This window comes from Accipiter gentilis, chromosome 13 (assembly GCF_929443795.1).
Source record: "Accipiter gentilis chromosome 13, bAccGen1.1, whole genome shotgun sequence".
Lineage (NCBI taxonomy): Eukaryota > Metazoa > Chordata > Aves > Accipitriformes > Accipitridae > Astur > Astur gentilis.
In genome coordinates this window covers 19,604,204-19,623,416 of record NC_064892.1, presented here as the reverse complement: position 1 = coordinate 19,623,416, position 19,213 = coordinate 19,604,204, and the positions used below count along the sequence as shown (strand labels likewise).

At 39.0% G+C, this 19,213-nt stretch overlaps 1 protein-coding gene across 3 annotated transcripts in view; it reads right to left on the bottom strand.

Annotated features, from left to right (window-relative positions):
• The window catches only part of DACH1 (dachshund family transcription factor 1), a 366,571-nt gene that overhangs the window by 204,872 nt on the left and 142,486 nt on the right, over positions 1 to 19,213 (bottom strand). For all 3 annotated transcript variants that reach the window (XM_049815997.1, XM_049815999.1, XM_049815998.1), the window contains exon 2: positions 8,706 to 8,821. In XM_049815997.1, the coding sequence (XP_049671954.1) occupies positions 8,706 to 8,821 (116 nt within the window). The remainder of the gene's footprint in view (positions 1 to 8,705; positions 8,822 to 19,213) is intronic.

Genomic DNA, 19,213 nt, shown 5'->3' with positions numbered 1-19,213 from the left:
ATTGACTAGTGAATGTAAGAGACTCATCGGAACTTAAACTAGCGAGCTTCCAGAACTGGTTTTCAGTGATAAAGCCTCTTACGATAAAGTAGAAGATAGTCAGCGATTCAACAGGACGATAAAATTGCAAAATTATGAAAGTGTTTTCAGAAGAGGACAGGTGGCCTGAATTACACCTTAATTATGATTTTAGAAGCTATGAAATAATATATTTACAGAGTTGAGTCAGTATATCTTCCCATTGATACATCAACTAGTGAACACAATTGAAGCTTTCACATTAATTTTAATGACTACTTCCCTAATGAAGTGCAAAAATGTTTGTGTGATCTGATTCAGTTTCTTGAATTAGGTTACAGTTTATCACTCTGAAAGGATTTTGTTGTTTATTTTTACAGTAAGTTAGTTCAGCCCCAACAGATAAACAGCATAGCATTCTGTAACGCGAATCAAAGCAATGCTAGCATTAAAAAAGATTAAACACCAATAATCAAAACACTGTGTTAACATGGAGTGCATTTGCAAAGAAGTAAGCTATAACCACTCAATTTTATTAATGTGTATTTTTTTAACCAACAGAGGATCACAAAACGTACACACTACCTAAAATAACTAACTGAATAATAGGTTTGCTTCTCAAAATTACTAAGTATGTAACTCAAACTTTTAATTTCTAGACCGTGGAGTACTTGTATAAATCAACTCTATTCACTATGAGAAGTTAAATACATTCTTAAGACCTTGCAGGATTGAGTCTACCAGGAGAAAACTTTTCCAACTACTGATTTTGTTTCTTGGCAATATCCAATATAATGTGGATATAATAACAATGATAATTGTATTTTAACCGTTCTTTCAGTTCTGCCTAATACAACATCAATAACTGTGAGTCAGAGAAAATGAAATTATTTAATTATGTGATTAATCTTTCTTTAAACACCAAATAATTCCATCTTCTACTTTAGCAGAAACGTTGCCACACTTTATCAACAGCTGCATCTGTGAACTCCATTTGTCCTCTAAGCTGAAATAATCTATACAAAACCTTTCAACTCTCTCCTTAATCTAACCCCCCATAAAAATGTTTCATGGCTCAGAGAGTTTTGTAAAGCATGGAAGTTGGAATATACTTTTATCGATTCAGTCACATAGTAAGAGAGAAAATAAGGATGAGATTAGAAATTACATCTTCAGATTATCACTTGAGAAAAAAACAGAATAGGAGTTTAATACAGCAAAATTGTTTTTAATTATACACATGAAACATTTCAGAGGAAGCTTAGTATCTCTACAGTGGAAAAGAAGAGCCTGGTATCAGATGTGGAATAAGTGGACAGAAGTACCTATCATAGAGCAAATCTGTTCAAAATAATAATAGCAACAATAAGTACTGAGATTAATTTAATGTAGAATTAACATAATAAATTAAACATGTAAGGTGTTTTTTTTTTAATTGACAGATAGATATATAAAGAGAGATATATAGATATAGATATATGATGTAGTATTCTTATCATGCCCAATAATAGTGATTTCCAAAAGCACTTTATATTCACATTTTATCTTTGAGGGAAAGATGCAGTTCCTGAAATAAGCACAAGAGTTTTGTAGTTACTCATTTCATCACCTGTAGATTACAGACTCAGTAGGCCAAGATGCAGAAGAATTAAGTCAGGAGCTTTACAAAACAGTTTCAAAACCTAAAAGCCTTAAGAATAATTACCAAAAACATTACTTTGAAAAGTGAAGATAATTGCTTTTCAAAGTTTGTATGAAAAATAACAGAAATATAATTTTATATGTTATATAGCAACTACAGACATAAAAATACAGAACACAATGTATATCATACTCTCTCCTCTGGAATTACTGCGCTGCTTTTCTGATTAATTACAATGATCTACCGTTTCAACTTTAGACAACTTTTGAAGCCGCCTAAGCACATTAGCCAAGAAAAGATCTGCAGCACACAGAGATATGCAGATCAAAATTAACTATGATGAGCCATCTAGTTTTGGAAGGGCTTCAAGGTATTATCCAGATAAGCCTGAAAAGTCAGTACACCTGTCTGAACCTACACCAAACTCTTCTTTTTTCTGGCTACATCATTTGTAACATAGGCAGATCTTAATTCTCTGGACAATTCAAGAACTCTTCATTTCCTGTTACTACACATTTCTCATTTTGTCACACCTTCAGAAGTCCTACATTTACTTTGATAAACGTAAGACTGTCTTTAGTCAGCTGACCAGTCTTTTCTGAAGTTGGGAACATTCTGTAAATTGACCCTAATGAAAGACAGTAGATAGATCAGCAATTGTGGATAATATTTATGAATCTTGTGATAAAATGGACACAGTATCACCTAAGAGGTGATAGTCACTTCAATTTATGCTCCCTAAAAAAACCCTGGAATATTATTCCTTTTTTCCCTTTCATTTTCCTTCTCAGTATAGTCCCTAAATCTCAGCTTAGTCCCTAAACACTTCCCTAAAGCGAATCCATTCTAAGTGATAATGCAACATTCTCTGCATGGGTTTTCAGATTGGACCAGTAATAGAATACATTTTAAAGGGTTCCTTAACTTGGCCTGCTGTGATGGGTTGACCCTGGCTGAACACCAGGTGCCCACCAAAGCCGTTCTATCACTCCCCCATCCTCAGCTGGATAGGGGAGAGAAAATATAACAAAAGGCTCGCGGGTCGAGATAAGGACAGGAGAGATCATTCACTATTACCGTCACGGGCAAAACAGATTCAATTTGCAAAACATACTCAATTTATTACAAATCAACCAGAGCAAGGTAATGAGAAGTAAAACGAAATCTCAGAACACCTTCCCACCACCCCTCCCTTCTTCCCGGGCACAACTACCCTCCCGGATTTCACCACCAAGCCCCCCCAGCGGCACAGGGGGACAGGGATGGGGTTTATGGTCATCACACGTTATTTTCTGCCGCTTCACCTCCTCAGGACGAGGGCTGATCACACTCTTCCCCTGCTCCAGCGTGGGGTCCCACCCACGGGAGACAGTCCTCCACGAACTCCTCCAACGTGGGCCATTCCCACGGGCTGCAGTTCTTCACGAACTGCTCCAGCATGGGTCCATTCCACGGTGTGCAGTCCTTCAGGAGCACACTGCTCCAGCGCGGGTCCCCCACGGGGTCACAAGTCCTGCCAGAAAGCCTGCTCCGTGGGCTCCTCTCTCCACAGATCCGCAGGTCCTGCCAGGAACCTGCTCCAGCGCGGGGTTCCCACGGGGTCACAGCCTCCTTCGGGAACCCACCTGCTCCGGCGTGGGGTCCTCCACGGGCTACAGGTGGAGATCTGCTCCACCGTGGACCTCCCTGGACTGCAGGGGGACAGCCTGCCTCACCAGGGTCTTCACCACGGGCTGCAGGGGAATCTTCGCTCCGGCGCCTGGAGCATCTCCTCCCCCTCCTTCTTCACTGACCTTGGTGTCCGCAGGCTTGTTTCTCTTACATGTTCTCACTCCTCACTCCGGCGGCAGTTTCTCTCCGTCCCAACTTTTTCCTTCTTAAAAATGTTATCACAGAGGCGTTACCACTATCACTGATTGGCTCGGCCTTGGCCGGCGGCGGGTCCGTCTCAGAGCCGGCTAATATGGGCTCGCTCTCTCTTGAACACAGGGGAAGCTTCCAGCAGTTTCTTACAGAAGCCACCCCTGTAACCCCCCCCCCCGCTACCAAAACCTTGCCAAACAAAACCAATACATTCCACCCCTCGCCTCTGTGCATCACATTTTTAAGAACTATCATTAAAATCCACATTCATCACACAAAGTCTTCACTCACATCACAAAAATAATTCCCCACACCAAAATCAAAATAATATCATCACAAAACTGACAAAAGTGGACAATTTACACACACAATCCACCCCTCATCCCTTCACCACAATTACAACAATAAAGATTCCCCACTCATCAAGCAGCTCTTAACTCTCTAGCTGCGTTCAGTCCATGTTTTGCCCGTTACCTCTCTCAGTTACTATCCTTATCTCAAATTCCTCACATTACCCGCATCCTCCACCAAAAAGACTGTGATGGGTTGACCCTGGCTGAACACCAGGTGCCCACCAAAGCCGTTCTATCACTCCCCCATCCTCAGCTGGATAGGGGAGAGAAAATATAACAAAAGGCTCGCGGGTCGAGATAAGGACAGGAGAGATCATTCACTATTACCGTCACGGGCAAAACAGATTCAATTTGCAAAACATACTCAATTTATTACAAATCAACCAGAGCAAGGTAATGAGAAGTAAAACGAAATCTCAGAACACCTTCCCACCACCCCTCCCTTCTTCCCGGGCACAACTACCCTCCCGGATTTCACCACCAAGCCCCCCCAGCGGCACAGGGGGACAGGGATGGGGTTTATGGTCATCACACGTTATTTTCTGCCGCTTCACCTCCTCAGGACGAGGGCTGATCACACTCTTCCCCTGCTCCAGCGTGGGGTCCCACCCACGGGAGACAGTCCTCCACGAACTCCTCCAACGTGGGCCATTCCCACGGGCTGCAGTTCTTCACGAACTGCTCCAGCATGGGTCCATTCCACGGTGTGCAGTCCTTCAGGAGCACACTGCTCCAGCGCGGGTCCCCCACGGGGTCACAAGTCCTGCCAGAAAGCCTGCTCCGTGGGCTCCTCTCTCCACAGATCCGCAGGTCCTGCCAGGAACCTGCTCCAGCGCGGGGTTCCCACGGGGTCACAGCCTCCTTCGGGAACCCACCTGCTCCGGCGTGGGGTCCTCCACGGGCTACAGGTGGAGATCTGCTCCACCGTGGACCTCCCTGGACTGCAGGGGGACAGCCTGCCTCACCAGGGTCTTCACCACGGGCTGCAGGGGAATCTTCGCTCCGGCGCCTGGAGCATCTCCTCCCCCTCCTTCTTCACTGACCTTGGTGTCCGCAGGCTTGTTTCTCTTACATGTTCTCACTCCTCACTCCGGCGGCAGTTTCTCTCCGTCCCAACTTTTTCCTTCTTAAAAATGTTATCACAGAGGCGTTACCACTATCACTGATTGGCTCGGCCTTGGCCGGCGGCGGGTCCGTCTCAGAGCCGGCTAATATGGGCTCGCTCTCTCTTGAACACAGGGGAAGCTTCCAGCAGTTTCTTACAGAAGCCACCCCTGTAACCCCCCCCCCCGCTACCAAAACCTTGCCAAACAAAACCAATACACCTGCAAAAATATACAATCCTGAATTTTCATGAGAAGTCTCTGCATACAGTTTTCTACCAATATTATTTGCACACATAAACAATGCATGCAGAAACAGCCCCTTTAGAAACGAGGATTTCCACCTTTAAATGTGTATTTGTGTATTATGCAGCAGATTTCAGAAAAAGGAAAATTTTCAAGTAGAAATCATGCGTTAAATCATAGAGTTGTATATCTTGGATATAAGTAATAACTGCAGATCTCTGTTACTTAAAGAGCATTAAATAGCACATAATTGTTTGTGTGATCACTTATACTCTTTTGTAGGCAGGAAGGAAACTTACATTATTATACTCAGATTATTAAATCAATCAGAAAGCTTAAAAGGAAGAATTTGTTACAAAAAAAGAGAGAGAGAAAGGTGGGGAGAAGCACTTAACAATCTGGTGCTTTAATTTTTTTCTGCTTAGAGCTGGATCCTAACAGGAAATCCAAACTTCATAAACTTCTCAAACAAAAAGTCATCTTAGGGCCACAAAGATGATTAAGGGACTGGAGCACCTGACATACGAAGAAAAGCTGAGAGAGCTGGGACTGTTCAACCTGGAAAAGGCTCGGGGGGGATCTTATCACTTTGCATGAATACCTGATGGGGGCAGAGTAAAGAAGATGGAGCCAGACTCTTCTCAGTGTTGCCCAACAGACACAACTGAAATACAGGAAAATCCATTGAAAAGTAAGGGAAAAAAAATTATTTTGAGAGTAGTCAAACACTGGAACAGGTTGCAAAGAGACATCATGGAATCTCCATCCTTGAAGATACTCAAACCCCAACTGGACATAGTCCTGAACAACCTGCTCTGTGTGATCCAGCTTTGACCAGGGGAGGTTGGACTGGATGATCTCCAGTGGTGCCTACTAACTTCAACTATTCTGTGGTTCTATGAGTATACAGTGAAAACATGGAGGCAAATGTTCACAAGTGGCAAGAATTTTCTAGTATCAACTAATGTGGTAATAATAACAGCATCCACGTCACCTATTGCAGTTATAGCAATTCTTTCTCGATAGGGTTCTTACAGTAGTTTTGGTACTTATTCACAATGCAGATGCACAAATGTTCATTGATTTGCATTCATAATATCAGATTTTAAGCCTATTTTTATACTTGCTTGTCCGTAAAATGCTCGAATAACTGTCATGTAGTGCTGCTGTCATGATGCTCCTTTACCTTTGCTGAGCCATACTCCATGGAAAGTTATACCCTAGAGTTTGCTTCTAACAGTGTGAGTATTTGCAGGTTTTGTGCTGTTTGAGACTCAACACCACCACAATGGGAAAAAATCATGCTCACCCCTTCTGTTGTGGTAAACCATGTAATGCAAAACCAGTTCAAACTTAATAGCGATTTCATTTAAACCTTTCCTCTTTTGCAAGAGACTCACAAAGCATTACCATCCTAAAAGGATTCAATGAATTATAATCTTACACATGCCTATTTTCTTTAATTTTGAATTATATTCTTCTTTTTTTTAATCATCATTTTAAAAAGATCTACATCTGTTTTTGTGGGCTGATATCCTAAGAAACTGGATCTGTGTTTTTAGTACCATATATTTTTATCATTAACTTGTTATGACCAGCTTTAAAGGACTAGAGAGGAATTGGATACTTTAGGCATTAGTTGTGGTTTTAAGCTGCTTTCTTAGAATAAAAAAAAAGCACACACACACACACCCCCCCCAAGAAGATACTGTATCAGGAGGCGATCTGCTCTTATACATGAACTGTAACACAAACTCCCAAAGGATACTGTTGACAAGCTTTTTTTCCTGTCTCCCTCTTTTTGGCCTGCTTATTTGTCTCTGACTTCTTTCATGTCATCTCCTTTCCCCTTTTCACATGCATTATTTTTCTTTGATATTTTCCTGCCTTACTTCCCCCAAATAATTTCCCTTTTCTTCTGCAATTTTTGATCTTTCCCTCATAAACATGAACGCTTCTGCCCTATAAAAACTTTTGTTCTTTCCTATAGAACCTATTTATTATTCTCACATTGCATTCACTCCGCACCAACTGTACTTCCTTTACCAGATTTTATCCTGCAAATCCTATTGTGTAAGGTATTTTAATCACGATTCATTTTTTTTGCTGGTCACACCTACCCAGACTACCACTGTGAGTCCTACTTGCCTGACACCCTCCCATGCTTGCCTACGCTCTCAGTCTCATCCCTCCTTCCCTCTGCTTACTTTCCAAGTCTCTTTTACCAACCTCAGTTGTCTGACTTCTCTTAATTTTGTCAATTCTCTTGATCTTTAGCCTTTTGAAAAACTATACATTTCTAATGAAATATTTCTGGCTATGTGTCTATCTCACTATGTAAAGCAGCTCTTGAGCTCTAAGGCCAAGAGGCATGGCCCCACTTTTGTCCACAGAGCTAAACTCTCTCCACTTTCCTCCCTCCTCCAGACAAGACATTTGCATCCAAACTGCCAACAGTTTCTGGCATGTGATATTTTCTGAACTTTGCATTCTTTTTGGAGAATGTTAGTCATCTATGACCAAAACCATGCCAAGGATCATGCTCATACTTAAACAGAGATGTGATCATGGGCACATACTCAAACATCCACCCATCCATCCAATCTCCAAGACCCAGTAATATTCCTCTCTATTTGGATCTGTCTAGTTTATTATCTTTCTTTTGCCTTAGAGAAAATCAGTGCTAGAGACTGAGCTGTGCAAACAAGTGGGGAACAACTGGGGAAGAAGTGGAAGCTCAGGTAAGCTTTGCTGAACCGAGTGGGAGAATAAAACTCTTCTGTAACATAAGGAGAGAGAATGTGGCACCACCATCAACAGCTCGACTGTTGGGTGCCTCCATCTTGAGGTGGCTCTGTTCATCTCCTTCCTGCAACACAGGCTTTCTTAATTTAACTATGACTAAGAGCAAGTCACTGCTAGGAGATGTTATAGTAACTTTCAAAAGAAAATAGTAGTTTGAGAAACAGACTGTTACAGGACTTTACATTAGTATAAGGCCTCAGGAGACATATCAAAAATAGAATTTCAGGATGAAAAATTAAGACAGACGTGTGTGCAGCATAGAGTTATTTTAACTAACTTGGTTTCTTCAGGCAACTATATTCATGATGACATTATCTAATCAAGCAAAGCAGCAAAAAATCAGAAGATATCTGATCTATTAAAAATGAATAGGGAGATTATTGTCTAATGATAGGTAATTCATGCCTTGAAAGTTTTATGTTTATAAAGAAAAATGACGGGGGGGGGGGGGGAATTATAAAGGATTATTATTTGCTCAGTTATTTGTATTTTAAAGTACTGAGCTGCCACAATTTCCATTACATACAATACATTTATATGGCCATAATGTTACATTACAGGAACTCCTTTGTGATATTTGGGTGCTGGTTTCCTAGAATGTTAATTTATTAACAAGTGGATATAAGCCATGAATTCAAAAGATTGCCTGTGTGAAGGTGTTTCTAGCAATCCTACCTGTTGGCGGGATGATTCCAGGAGACATTAGGCCTGGGACAGAATGTGGCATGATATGAGAATTCTCTGGGGAGGTGACACTTTGAGTCCTCTTAGGAGGCCTTCCAGGTCTAGAACTGAAACAAACAAACAAAAAAATTTTTACAATTAAGCTGTTGTCTTACACATCATTTCAAAGTTGTTTCAAGTGGTAACATGGACTGTAAATAAATTTGTTTCAAGGACGGTTGCTTTTGCAGTTAGATGTAATAGACTTCCATCACTAATTAGATTACATGCTGAATTCATTTTCCTCATTGAAGATCAGCCGCTCTTGATGCATAATTCATAGCCTGCACCTCGTTACCTGCTTCTTCATATTAATATCTATACACAGTTTGAATTGCCTCGTTTGCATATGCTAAAGTTCTGCATGCAGCCTTCAGCACGAAAATTATGCACTAACTTGTAATAATTATTACAGTCAGCCTGCTATTGATTTATGAGACTTTTAAAAACCAAATATGTGTAGTACTTGTAATGAATGATATTTTAAGGTTCTTCAGGAAATTAAAAGGCAATGGCTGCCTAAGGAAATGTTCTGCTTGTTTGATTTAATACTACAGTTAGCTGGGAGGTGGAATGAAAGAGTGATTCAGACCTATAGCACATTTTTCGATGATATGTTTTATTACTTCGCACTGCTAGCCTGATATCTAGATGATAAATGACAATACATATCTAATGTGTGAAAAGGTCTTGCAATTTCTTTATTTTTTGTCATTTAAAAGATAAGTCAAGTTATCATTTAACCCTTATTCTATTTAAAGTGAAAATCTCACTAAGACACCTTACTTTAAATATACTACTTTATGTCAGAAAAGACTCAGAATTATTTGTAAGATATTGTTGAGCAACTGCCATCATAGCAGCTTACATCTGTCCAGTATGGAAAAATAAAGGGCTTCAGGTTTAAGCACTCCTTGTCTGTTAAATGCTCACATACACAACTTTCCATCTCCTGGACCGTGTAAGTAGCATACAAATTAGGTACAGATTACAATGAAAATACTTATTACCCACTTACATGCAAATATGTACCTGCTACATACAATGCATATCCAAAGGCCTGTATTCTTATGTACTGACCATAGCATAGTACTATTGCAATATCCTTTAACTGCTTATTTAGGGGACATTGTGGAATAACTTCACAGAAAAAGGTGATGTGCAGCTCTAACACTGCAGTGTTAACCTATGCTTTACCAAACATCTGAGGTTCTTCATTTGTTTCAAAACAAGAAAGAAAAGGAAAATGGCTATGAAAGGTTTTGCTCCCTCGGTCCTCATGCTAACAAAACTCGAATGAAGGTTTATGGCATTTTTAGCTGTGTTGGGACTGCAGAAGGAAGCAGATAATAAAATACTTATGGTTTCTGTTCATATTCATTCCCCTTTTGTTTGGAAATACCCTTCCCCCCCCCCCCCCCCAACTTCTACAACCTATCTTTAATAAACCAAAAACAATCAAAGTACAGGGCATTTTCTTGGAGTTTAATGACTCAAGGCATTGAGTCATTAACCTTAACTGATCATTAATTCCCAATTTAATGTCCTAAGATGAGGTCATTATTAAAATTATAAGCTTGATAATTTCTTTGATTGGTTTGGGATTTTTTATTTTCTTTAATACAAACAAAATTTTCGTATGTTCACAACTACAAGAAAAACAGTTGCAGAAAAAGAGTATTGTCTTATTCCAGCTCACAGAACAAAATTAAGTGTCTTCTGTTTTTCTTTGAAATTTCCTTTGTGATTTACAATAAAAATAAACATACCATGAATATACATAAAATTGATAAAAACATTATAGACAAAAATGATCTGATTTAAATGAAGTGTTTCTAATATATTCATCCACCCAAAAAATGTCACTATATAACAAAATTTTAATGGCTTAATTTAAATACCTATGATGATGCACTGTTCTCAAATCACTGCTGTGGTATGAGTACAGAAGGGTCTGGCAACAGCATAAAACACACAAGCGGGGCGCTATGGCATAATGCACAACCTACCAATGACTTCCAAGTCTTTAAAAACCAACAAGTTCACACCTGCAAAGACTCTCTTCGATGCTTACTACCAGTTATAGCCACGGTGAAGCCTGAATGCTTTCGTCTTTGATTTTGAGGAATTAAACCATCCCTCTTCAAAGCCTGAGAGAAGACGCCCATGGACCAAATCTGTAAATGAAGGTCAGCACCATATTACAGGTGAGTGATATTGAGATACCCAAAGCAAAATTTCCTTTGGTCACCTTCTACAAGCAATTTGATTGCACTACTCTGTACAAAAGGGCTGCCACACTCAAAGCCATAAATGAGCCCAGTAACCCAACTCTACCCCATGATTTATCCCAAACTTTACCAAATAAGTGTTTTCATGAAGTCCTAAACTTCCAATTCCAATACAACTAACAATGTTTAAATGGAATTTCTAAGAAGTAAACCTCTTTTATCCTGATATTATTTTTAAGTAACAAAGCACAAACTCCAGTTTACTATGAAAAGGCCTTTATCTATTTAAGAAATGTTTGTTCCTTATGACAAGGCAGAAAAGCACATGTAAGAATTATTTCTTAAGGTCTGTAAAATCTAGTGTCACAGCAGACTATGCAATACAGAATTAAAATGAGCAAATCTCTTACTGGTTAAAATAAGCACACACTGATTGTCCCCAATAACTGATTAAGTGACAATGATGTTTTGTTATTTATATTATGTACTTGTTTCAGTAACAAAATTCCTAACTTGAAATACTACCATTTTATAAGACCTATTTTCAAATTATAAGAATTGCAAGTATGAATTATTACCAAAGTTGTGGAAAAAATGGTATGTAAAAATTACTTTAAAAAAATAATAGCTTTGATTCTATTTGAAAACTTGCATGTTGCTTTGTAGTTCATTATCATTTTTATAGCTATATGATAAACTCTTAAAAAAAAACATTAAAAGCATAGCAAATGAGTTTAACTATCATGAACAGAATGATAAAGATAGCTTAATGAATCATTTTGTTGGTATTTTTCCTAAACATGCATAAAGACCTACTTGTTTTTATATTAGGACAAGTTCACTTTCATTCCAAGATAAGAAGCCTGCTTCAAAGTACTCACATGCCTATTTTGTATCAAAATAAGTAGATTTGTCTTCAGTATGAAAATAAAATATAAATAGGTATGAGTTGATTTGTTATGCAAAAGAAAAACACCAGAGCAATGTAAATTATTCTTCTAGTTGATGTCACTGAGATACAAAAATCATCATTTAAAAACTGTTGGTAATACTCCTTTTACTCAAATGCAGATTTTATATATAAGCTTTTACAAACATATATAAGATATTGTAAGATTTTGACTTTTATTGAATAAAATCATTGCAAGAAAAACACTGGTTCTTCTGAAGACACATTTGACTTCTTACGGCAATGCTAATCCTCTCAATGGGTAACCTACGCAAAGCTGACCCATTGTGATTTTGAAAATGACTACAGTTTGGATTTTTTAGAGCTAGGATAAACAGGCTTTAGTGTCAAAACACAAAAAGCCAACATAAGTCTTGTGACAGTCATAGTACAGAGAAATGAAGGAGTCTTTTGGGACTCCGCAAGAAGATCCTAGAAGAAACAGATGTACATCTGGAATTCATAGCTGGTCTTCCTCTCTACCATTTCATTCTTTGAAGATTAAATTAGAGGGAGCAGAAATTAGACAATTTCAAAAAAGATTTGAGGAAGCCACAATGATTAACTATTTAAAATACCTGGGGAGAAGTCAAAGGGAATTTACCAGTTCCTTGTTTACCCGTTAAAAAGTAATAGAAACATTGTCACTCTTCCTGCTTTTAGAAACATAAATATGCAAGTTAGATTTTTTTCCTCTCTAAAACTGAAGATTTCATGTGTGAGATATCTTTATGTTGAAGAAGAAAATGAAAGCTTCCTACAGGACCACATACTACTAACTTAGTTTTTGAAGTGAAGCACCTAAATGCATTTAGCTCCCTCAAAGCTCATCTGCCTTATATAGGCTTGTGTAAGCTTTGTATCAAAATTTGCAGACTTTTTTCAGGGCTTAGAAGACACTCCCACAGATAAGTGAGCTTTATGTTTGTAGACAATTATCACGATTTACAATTACAGTATACCACTATGTGACAGGGAACTAAAGGTGCAGACTGGTTGTCGTGGTTTAAGCCCATCTGGTAACAAAGCACCACAAAGCCACTCACTCACTCCTCCCCCCTGGCCCTGGTGGGATAAGGAGGAGAAAAAGATAAAGAAAGGCTCGTGGGTCGAGATAAGGACAGGGAGGGATCACTCACCAATTATGGTCACAGGCAAAAGACAGGCTCAACTTGGGGAAAAACAAAATCAATTTAATTTACTACAAATCGAATCAAAACAAGGATATTGGGAAGTAAACCCAAACCCTAGAACAACCTTCTCCCCAGCCCTCCCTCCTTCCCAGCTCAGCCCCACTCCCGGTTTTCTCTCCCTCCTCCCCCCCCCCGGCGGCGCAGGGGGACGGGGAATGGGGGTTGGGGTCAGCTCCCCCCACACCTTGTCTCTGCTGCTCCTTCCTCCTCAGGGGGAGGAGGACTCCACACTCCTCCCCTGCTCCACGGTGGGGTCCCTCCCATGGGAAACAGTCCTCCACGACCTTGTCCAGTGTGACTCTTTCCCGTGGGCTGCAGTTCCTCACAAACTGCCGCGGTGGGGGTCCCTCCCACAGGCCGCAGTCCCTCAGTCCCAGCCTGCCCCCAGGGAGCGGCGGCCATCTTGTGGGGCCTCCACCCCCTGCTCCGGTGTGGGCTCCTCTCTCCCCAGGCTGCAGGTGGGCATCTGCTCCCCCGCTCCCCTCCGCGGGCTGGGGACACACAGCCTGCCGCCTGGTCTCCCCACGGGCTGCAGGGGCATCCCCTCCTTCCTCCCTGCCCTCGGGATCTGCACAGGGGTTCCTCTCCCATCCCGATCCCCCGACTCCCGGCAGGATTCCCCTCTGGAATCTTCTCTCAGAGGCGGCTCCGGCTCCCAGCCGGGGAAGCTTCCAGCAGCTTCCAGCAGCAGCCAGCAGCTTCCAGCAGCAGCCAGACCTGCGGACCCTCCCCCACTACCGAAAAAACCCACCACACAAAGGGAGGGAAATATTTTCTTCATTGCAATCAGCTATTAAGATATTCAGAACACTTTCTAGAACTACTGAAAATAAATCCATAAAGTTTTGGTCAGATTTGTATTTCATCCCTTCAACTTTCACAAATACTTCAAGGAATACTATGGCTCTAGCAATTTCATCTTTGAAGGAAAGGGTGTATATGTCTTCTGTACTGTGACTGGCATGAAAAGTACAAAACATGAGAAGAAACTGAGAGTATATTGTCCTAAAATACAGCAAGTTCTCTGAAGTAGTTCTTTTTTGGTCTTTCGATCATATATTAGTCTTACATCCTTCCTGTTAACCAAATCTAGACAACAACAGATGGCTGAATTAAAGAATAAAAAATGGAAGAATCAGTGGTTATTATCAGCTAAAATGTGCTTTGATTATACTTTTTAAGTTTTATATACCTCCAATTGTATTATCAAAGTATGAGCTTGCTCCTAGAAATCACTTTGATAGTGCAAAACAATTAAAAGCAGACATAATCAGCAGATCTGGTCCTGCACAATCACATGGAAAGAGACAAAGGGAGAATAGGTACCGGTTTATCTGCAGGCTTTAAAAGTAAGTGGACTTTTCATTCAGCTCTTTTCACTACCTACCAGAAGACAGCCATGGCTTTAAAACTTAAGGGTCTCATCCTTGAAAGCCTTAAACACATAGACCTCCCACTGATTTCTGTTAAAAGTTCTGAGCACCAAGGAAGGTATTGGTTCCAAAACACCTGAAACTTTTCAGGAGCAGTATATACCTCTCAGAGTAGGTTACTAGCATTTTACAGATGACTGATTGGATGGCAAAATACACACTATAAAATGAAAAGAGTGTGCAACAAAGTTGAGATAATGCTGTGTTTTATATTTTTTGTGTCCTGACTTTGAGGGATAATTGTGCAAAATTAACTCTAGATGAGCAAAATTTCACTCTTTAAAATTATTTTTATACAGTACATAAAGTATCCCTAAAGAAAACAGCAACTCTGGCCAGCTGTAAGAAGGCAAACTGCCTTTCTAGCCAAAACTAATTATTCTCAGGGCTAGTTTTCTACATTTACAGTCTTATTTTTAACCTTGTCTGTGAGCAAGTTTAGTGCACAGAAATATTGTCCTCATTTGAAACTGAGCAAACATGATGCAGTGAAGCTGCCATTGGCCAGGCAGTTTTATAATCAGTAATACTGGGGGGTGGCAGGGAGAGTTACACTCCGGAGGTGATAGGCAGCAAATCTGTAACAAGCATTTGGTGTATTTATTTAATGTATTTTTTATGTTCTTAGAACTGCTTAGAACAGCTTTGAATATCAATATCAATTTTAGCTACATCAGCATTTATGCATCTCATTTAGGTACATATTGAAAATCTAGGCTTTATTTCTCAGTTGTTCTACGCCCCCTCAGCCACTGGAAGTGGTTATTATGTGCTGTCATACACTGGCCACTGCAAAAGGGCTGAGGATGTCACAGCCTAAGGCTATTTGCTGAGTTAATGCAAAGACAGGGATGGCCTGTGACAATCTGTAACCAACTCTTCCTCCATAGTATATATGTGGTACTTCTGGGTTTTGGGATAGCTTCCATGCTGCCCTCAGCATCATACATGCAGCCTTCACACTAATAAGACTTGAGCCAAGGGTGTGTCAATTCTGAAAAATAAGGTCTAGGAAGACTGACTAAACCTTTTGTGTAATTTAATTCCTTTGGTTGGAAAACACTTGCTTGCCAAGGTAACCTTCATAAATATTTCTAATGCACTGAACTAGCATTTTAAAGGCAAAAAAATGACAACATACATCGATCTAAACCTTATACTTTACTATTTTAAGTTTTCCCCTTCTACTCCCACTCAAGAACAAAGCAGAAGAATGCAATTCCAAGACTGGGCATATATCTATCTTGACAGTTAGTAAAACAAACATTAGAAATCACACCATGTCCTTTTTACTTGCAGCAGTCGTATAAAACAATGAAACTCTCAGTGCAATTACCTTAAATTTATTTTTCTTCTCACAGTTAAACAGAAAATGTTCTCACGCGATAATTCGGGCTGAACTCATGATATATTAGAAGAAGTTACTGAGACAGCAAACAACGCTGATAAAAATAAATACAAAGATGTGTTTAAAAATCTTCACAAAGAAGTATAGGAATGATCTTCAAAAGAATTAGATTGTGTTATAGGAGTGAGCAGTGAAGGAAGCATACTGATAAAATATTACATTTCAGTAACAGAACACTTTACTGCTATTTTTAAACAAAAATGGCCAAAAATGGATAATTGGTCAGAAACCCAGCACCAGTTATCAGTAGTTCAAATACTTAAGCTAAAAGGAAGAAAATATATCACACTCCATATCCCATTCTAACACCATTTACACAACCACTAGGATACTGAGCTTTTGGGGGCTTAGAGAAGACCTTGTTAAATTATTTTTCCCCTAACAGACCAGTTATGCAACCATTAAGCCACTTCCATTTTCCTCAGCCCAAATCACTCTGCTTTTCAGCAAGATCAGGAATATTCTTGACACAAGAGTACAAGATTACAAGATACAAGGTATATGAGTGCAAGAATATACAGAATATATATTACAGCAACACCTGTCAGCTCTTACTTGATGCTCGAAGTCCCACTACAAACACAATTAAAGAAATCTAAGAAGATTCTACTTGATTGACCATACTACTTGAATATATAAATGAACCAAAAGGCAAGAAAGGAAATAAAACCAGTTAGAAATCTGAGTATTACTGGAGTAAATTACAGTACCAGATTTGAATACTGCTGTGATTGTACATAAGTTTAAAATATTACTGAAATGTGACTGTTCTCTTAATGAAATTGAGATCTGTAAGTCAGCCATCTATTGGAAAGTGAAAAACAGATAAGAAATTAATCTAATTATGTTGGGTGGCAGAATTATGATGTCAGAAGTAAATTAAGCCAAAAAGTTCACTGCTTCATCTAATTAGCTGAAACACTAGATCTGCCTGAAAGTTCTTAAAACGTTTAAGTATGTTGGCTCTTGTGACTATGTAATAACTGTGAAACACAAGCCTCTGATGATGAAAGCCATACAAGGTAGAGTAGAAAATAAGTCTGAATGAACAATGAAATGCAATTATTTTACAGAACTCATGTATAAATTCAAACCATATTGATATATTTGTACTTGATATAAACGTTGCTTCAGAAAGAGTACTCAGAATATCCAATAGAAGTAGAGAAATCACAGCACTGGAGATCCTGAAGAAAGTTACTTAGGAATACTGGCAATAGCCACAAGAAAATCTTGCAAAATCATATTTATTTCCTCTATTTACACTGCTGTCTTTTCAGAATAATTCTTGCAACTACAAAAAAGGAAAAAAAAAAACCCAAACAACCCAACCTGTAAAAAAAGCAGTGCTCTAAAGTGCATTCTTCCCATGAATGCGCTTTCAAGTTATAACAGACGCCTTTCCCATTTCACTCAACCTTCCAGCATAAACCGCACCCATAATTTAAATATGCAAGCTAAATAATTCCTTCTAACAGTGTTATTCACCCACATGAAACCCCAAACTGTAACAGATGCAAAGCCTATTTTTTCCTCAACTGTTTTCATCTTTTCTAAGGCTTTTAATTCTAAAAAACATCCCTTCAAAATAACATCTACTATGTATATTATAAAAATGTCAAGCATGGAGCTAATAGGCCAGAAAGGCAGGTTTGATCCATAAATGACACTAAAAGAATTTTAAGCTTTCATTTTTTTAAAAAAGTTCCTACTTCAAGTTGCTGAGATGATTCCTAATGTGAAGCAAGTGTAACTGATGTGGTTATGTCTGTTAGAGTCTGCAGATGGCCTGAAACAATGATTTAAATGTATGAACTTTAGTTGGAATGAACAGTCCTGCTTCAAGGCTTGTTTTCTAACCATCTGCATTCATCTCTGCTTAGAACTTGCACATGTAATTACAAATTTGTGAACATAAATCAGATAATTGCATGTACAAATAACCAATTAGACTCAAAGCAGAATTAGGCCATATAGTAGCACACTCCTCTTCTGAACACATATATAACCATACATCCATAACAGAAGTGAATATCTTCATTTAAGAAATTTTTAACGTGTTTAGAAGAATAACACCTGATTTGTTTTCCTGTAGGACATACTGGTCAGCAGCTGCCATTTTGAGATCCATTTTAAAAAAAGAACAGAAACACAACAAGAAAAAACACCTACATAATAAACAAGCCCACCATTGCTCAAGGGGTCACAGCGCTGGTGTTCATTACCACCTGTATTAAATTTAAGATACATAAACATTTCAGTGATAATTTAAGCTCAAATAAGAAAGGAAAGAAAATTGTACTATTCAAGGTAAGTATGTTGTGCAAATATTCTGGTTCTCCTGGCAGTTTGTTAGTTAATATGCTACTCTTATTCATAACAATTGATAATGGAGTTCTATCATATGAGTGTATCCACTGCAATATCTGAACGCATTCATCACTTAATTGGCCACAATTCTTCGCATGAAATGCTGAAACAAGTGAACTGTCACCTTTTTAATGAAGCTGCCTATATCTTAAACCCTTTGCCCTTTAGAAAACTATTTATACTCAAAATGAAAAATTTTATTCTAGCTTCTGCCAGAGACTGTGGTTAATGTTCACTGCCCTTTATTCACCTTATTTTTAATTCTGAAAACCCACACTCATTAACCGTACACTTCCAAAGAATTGCTGGAACCACCTAAATAAAAGCTTAAAAGTGACTTTTATTGTACATTTGAGAGTAACAGTAGTGATATGAAATACTGAGAAGACTCCATCAGTCTGTACAGCTATAACTGCACAGCCGATGCACGCAGATTGATGGTAACAACGCAGTATCCGTTAAAATCAAGAATTTAAACCTGTAGATAAGGTGGTTTGTATTTGTATATATGTATAAATACAAATCTATGAATGAATCTACTAGATCACTACTGAGCACTAAAACTTACAGGTTTCTTTGAGCAGACAATATCTAGGGTCCAAGTGAGATATTTATGTTGGGTAGCACTGTACAAGTAACACTGGTGAAATAAGTCTACTCTGTGACAGAATGAACTTCCATCTGATATCAGTAAGCAAGTCCTAAACTAGAAGTTAAAGGGTATGCACATCATTAGTTTCATCTCTGTTGTTCAGACTTCAAATTGTTTGGGACAGAAACCAGCTATCAGTATAGCAATGGGTTTGTGCAACACCCAGCACAACACTCATCACTTAAACCCTATGTGGACCAAGAGATACAAGAGTGGTGATTACC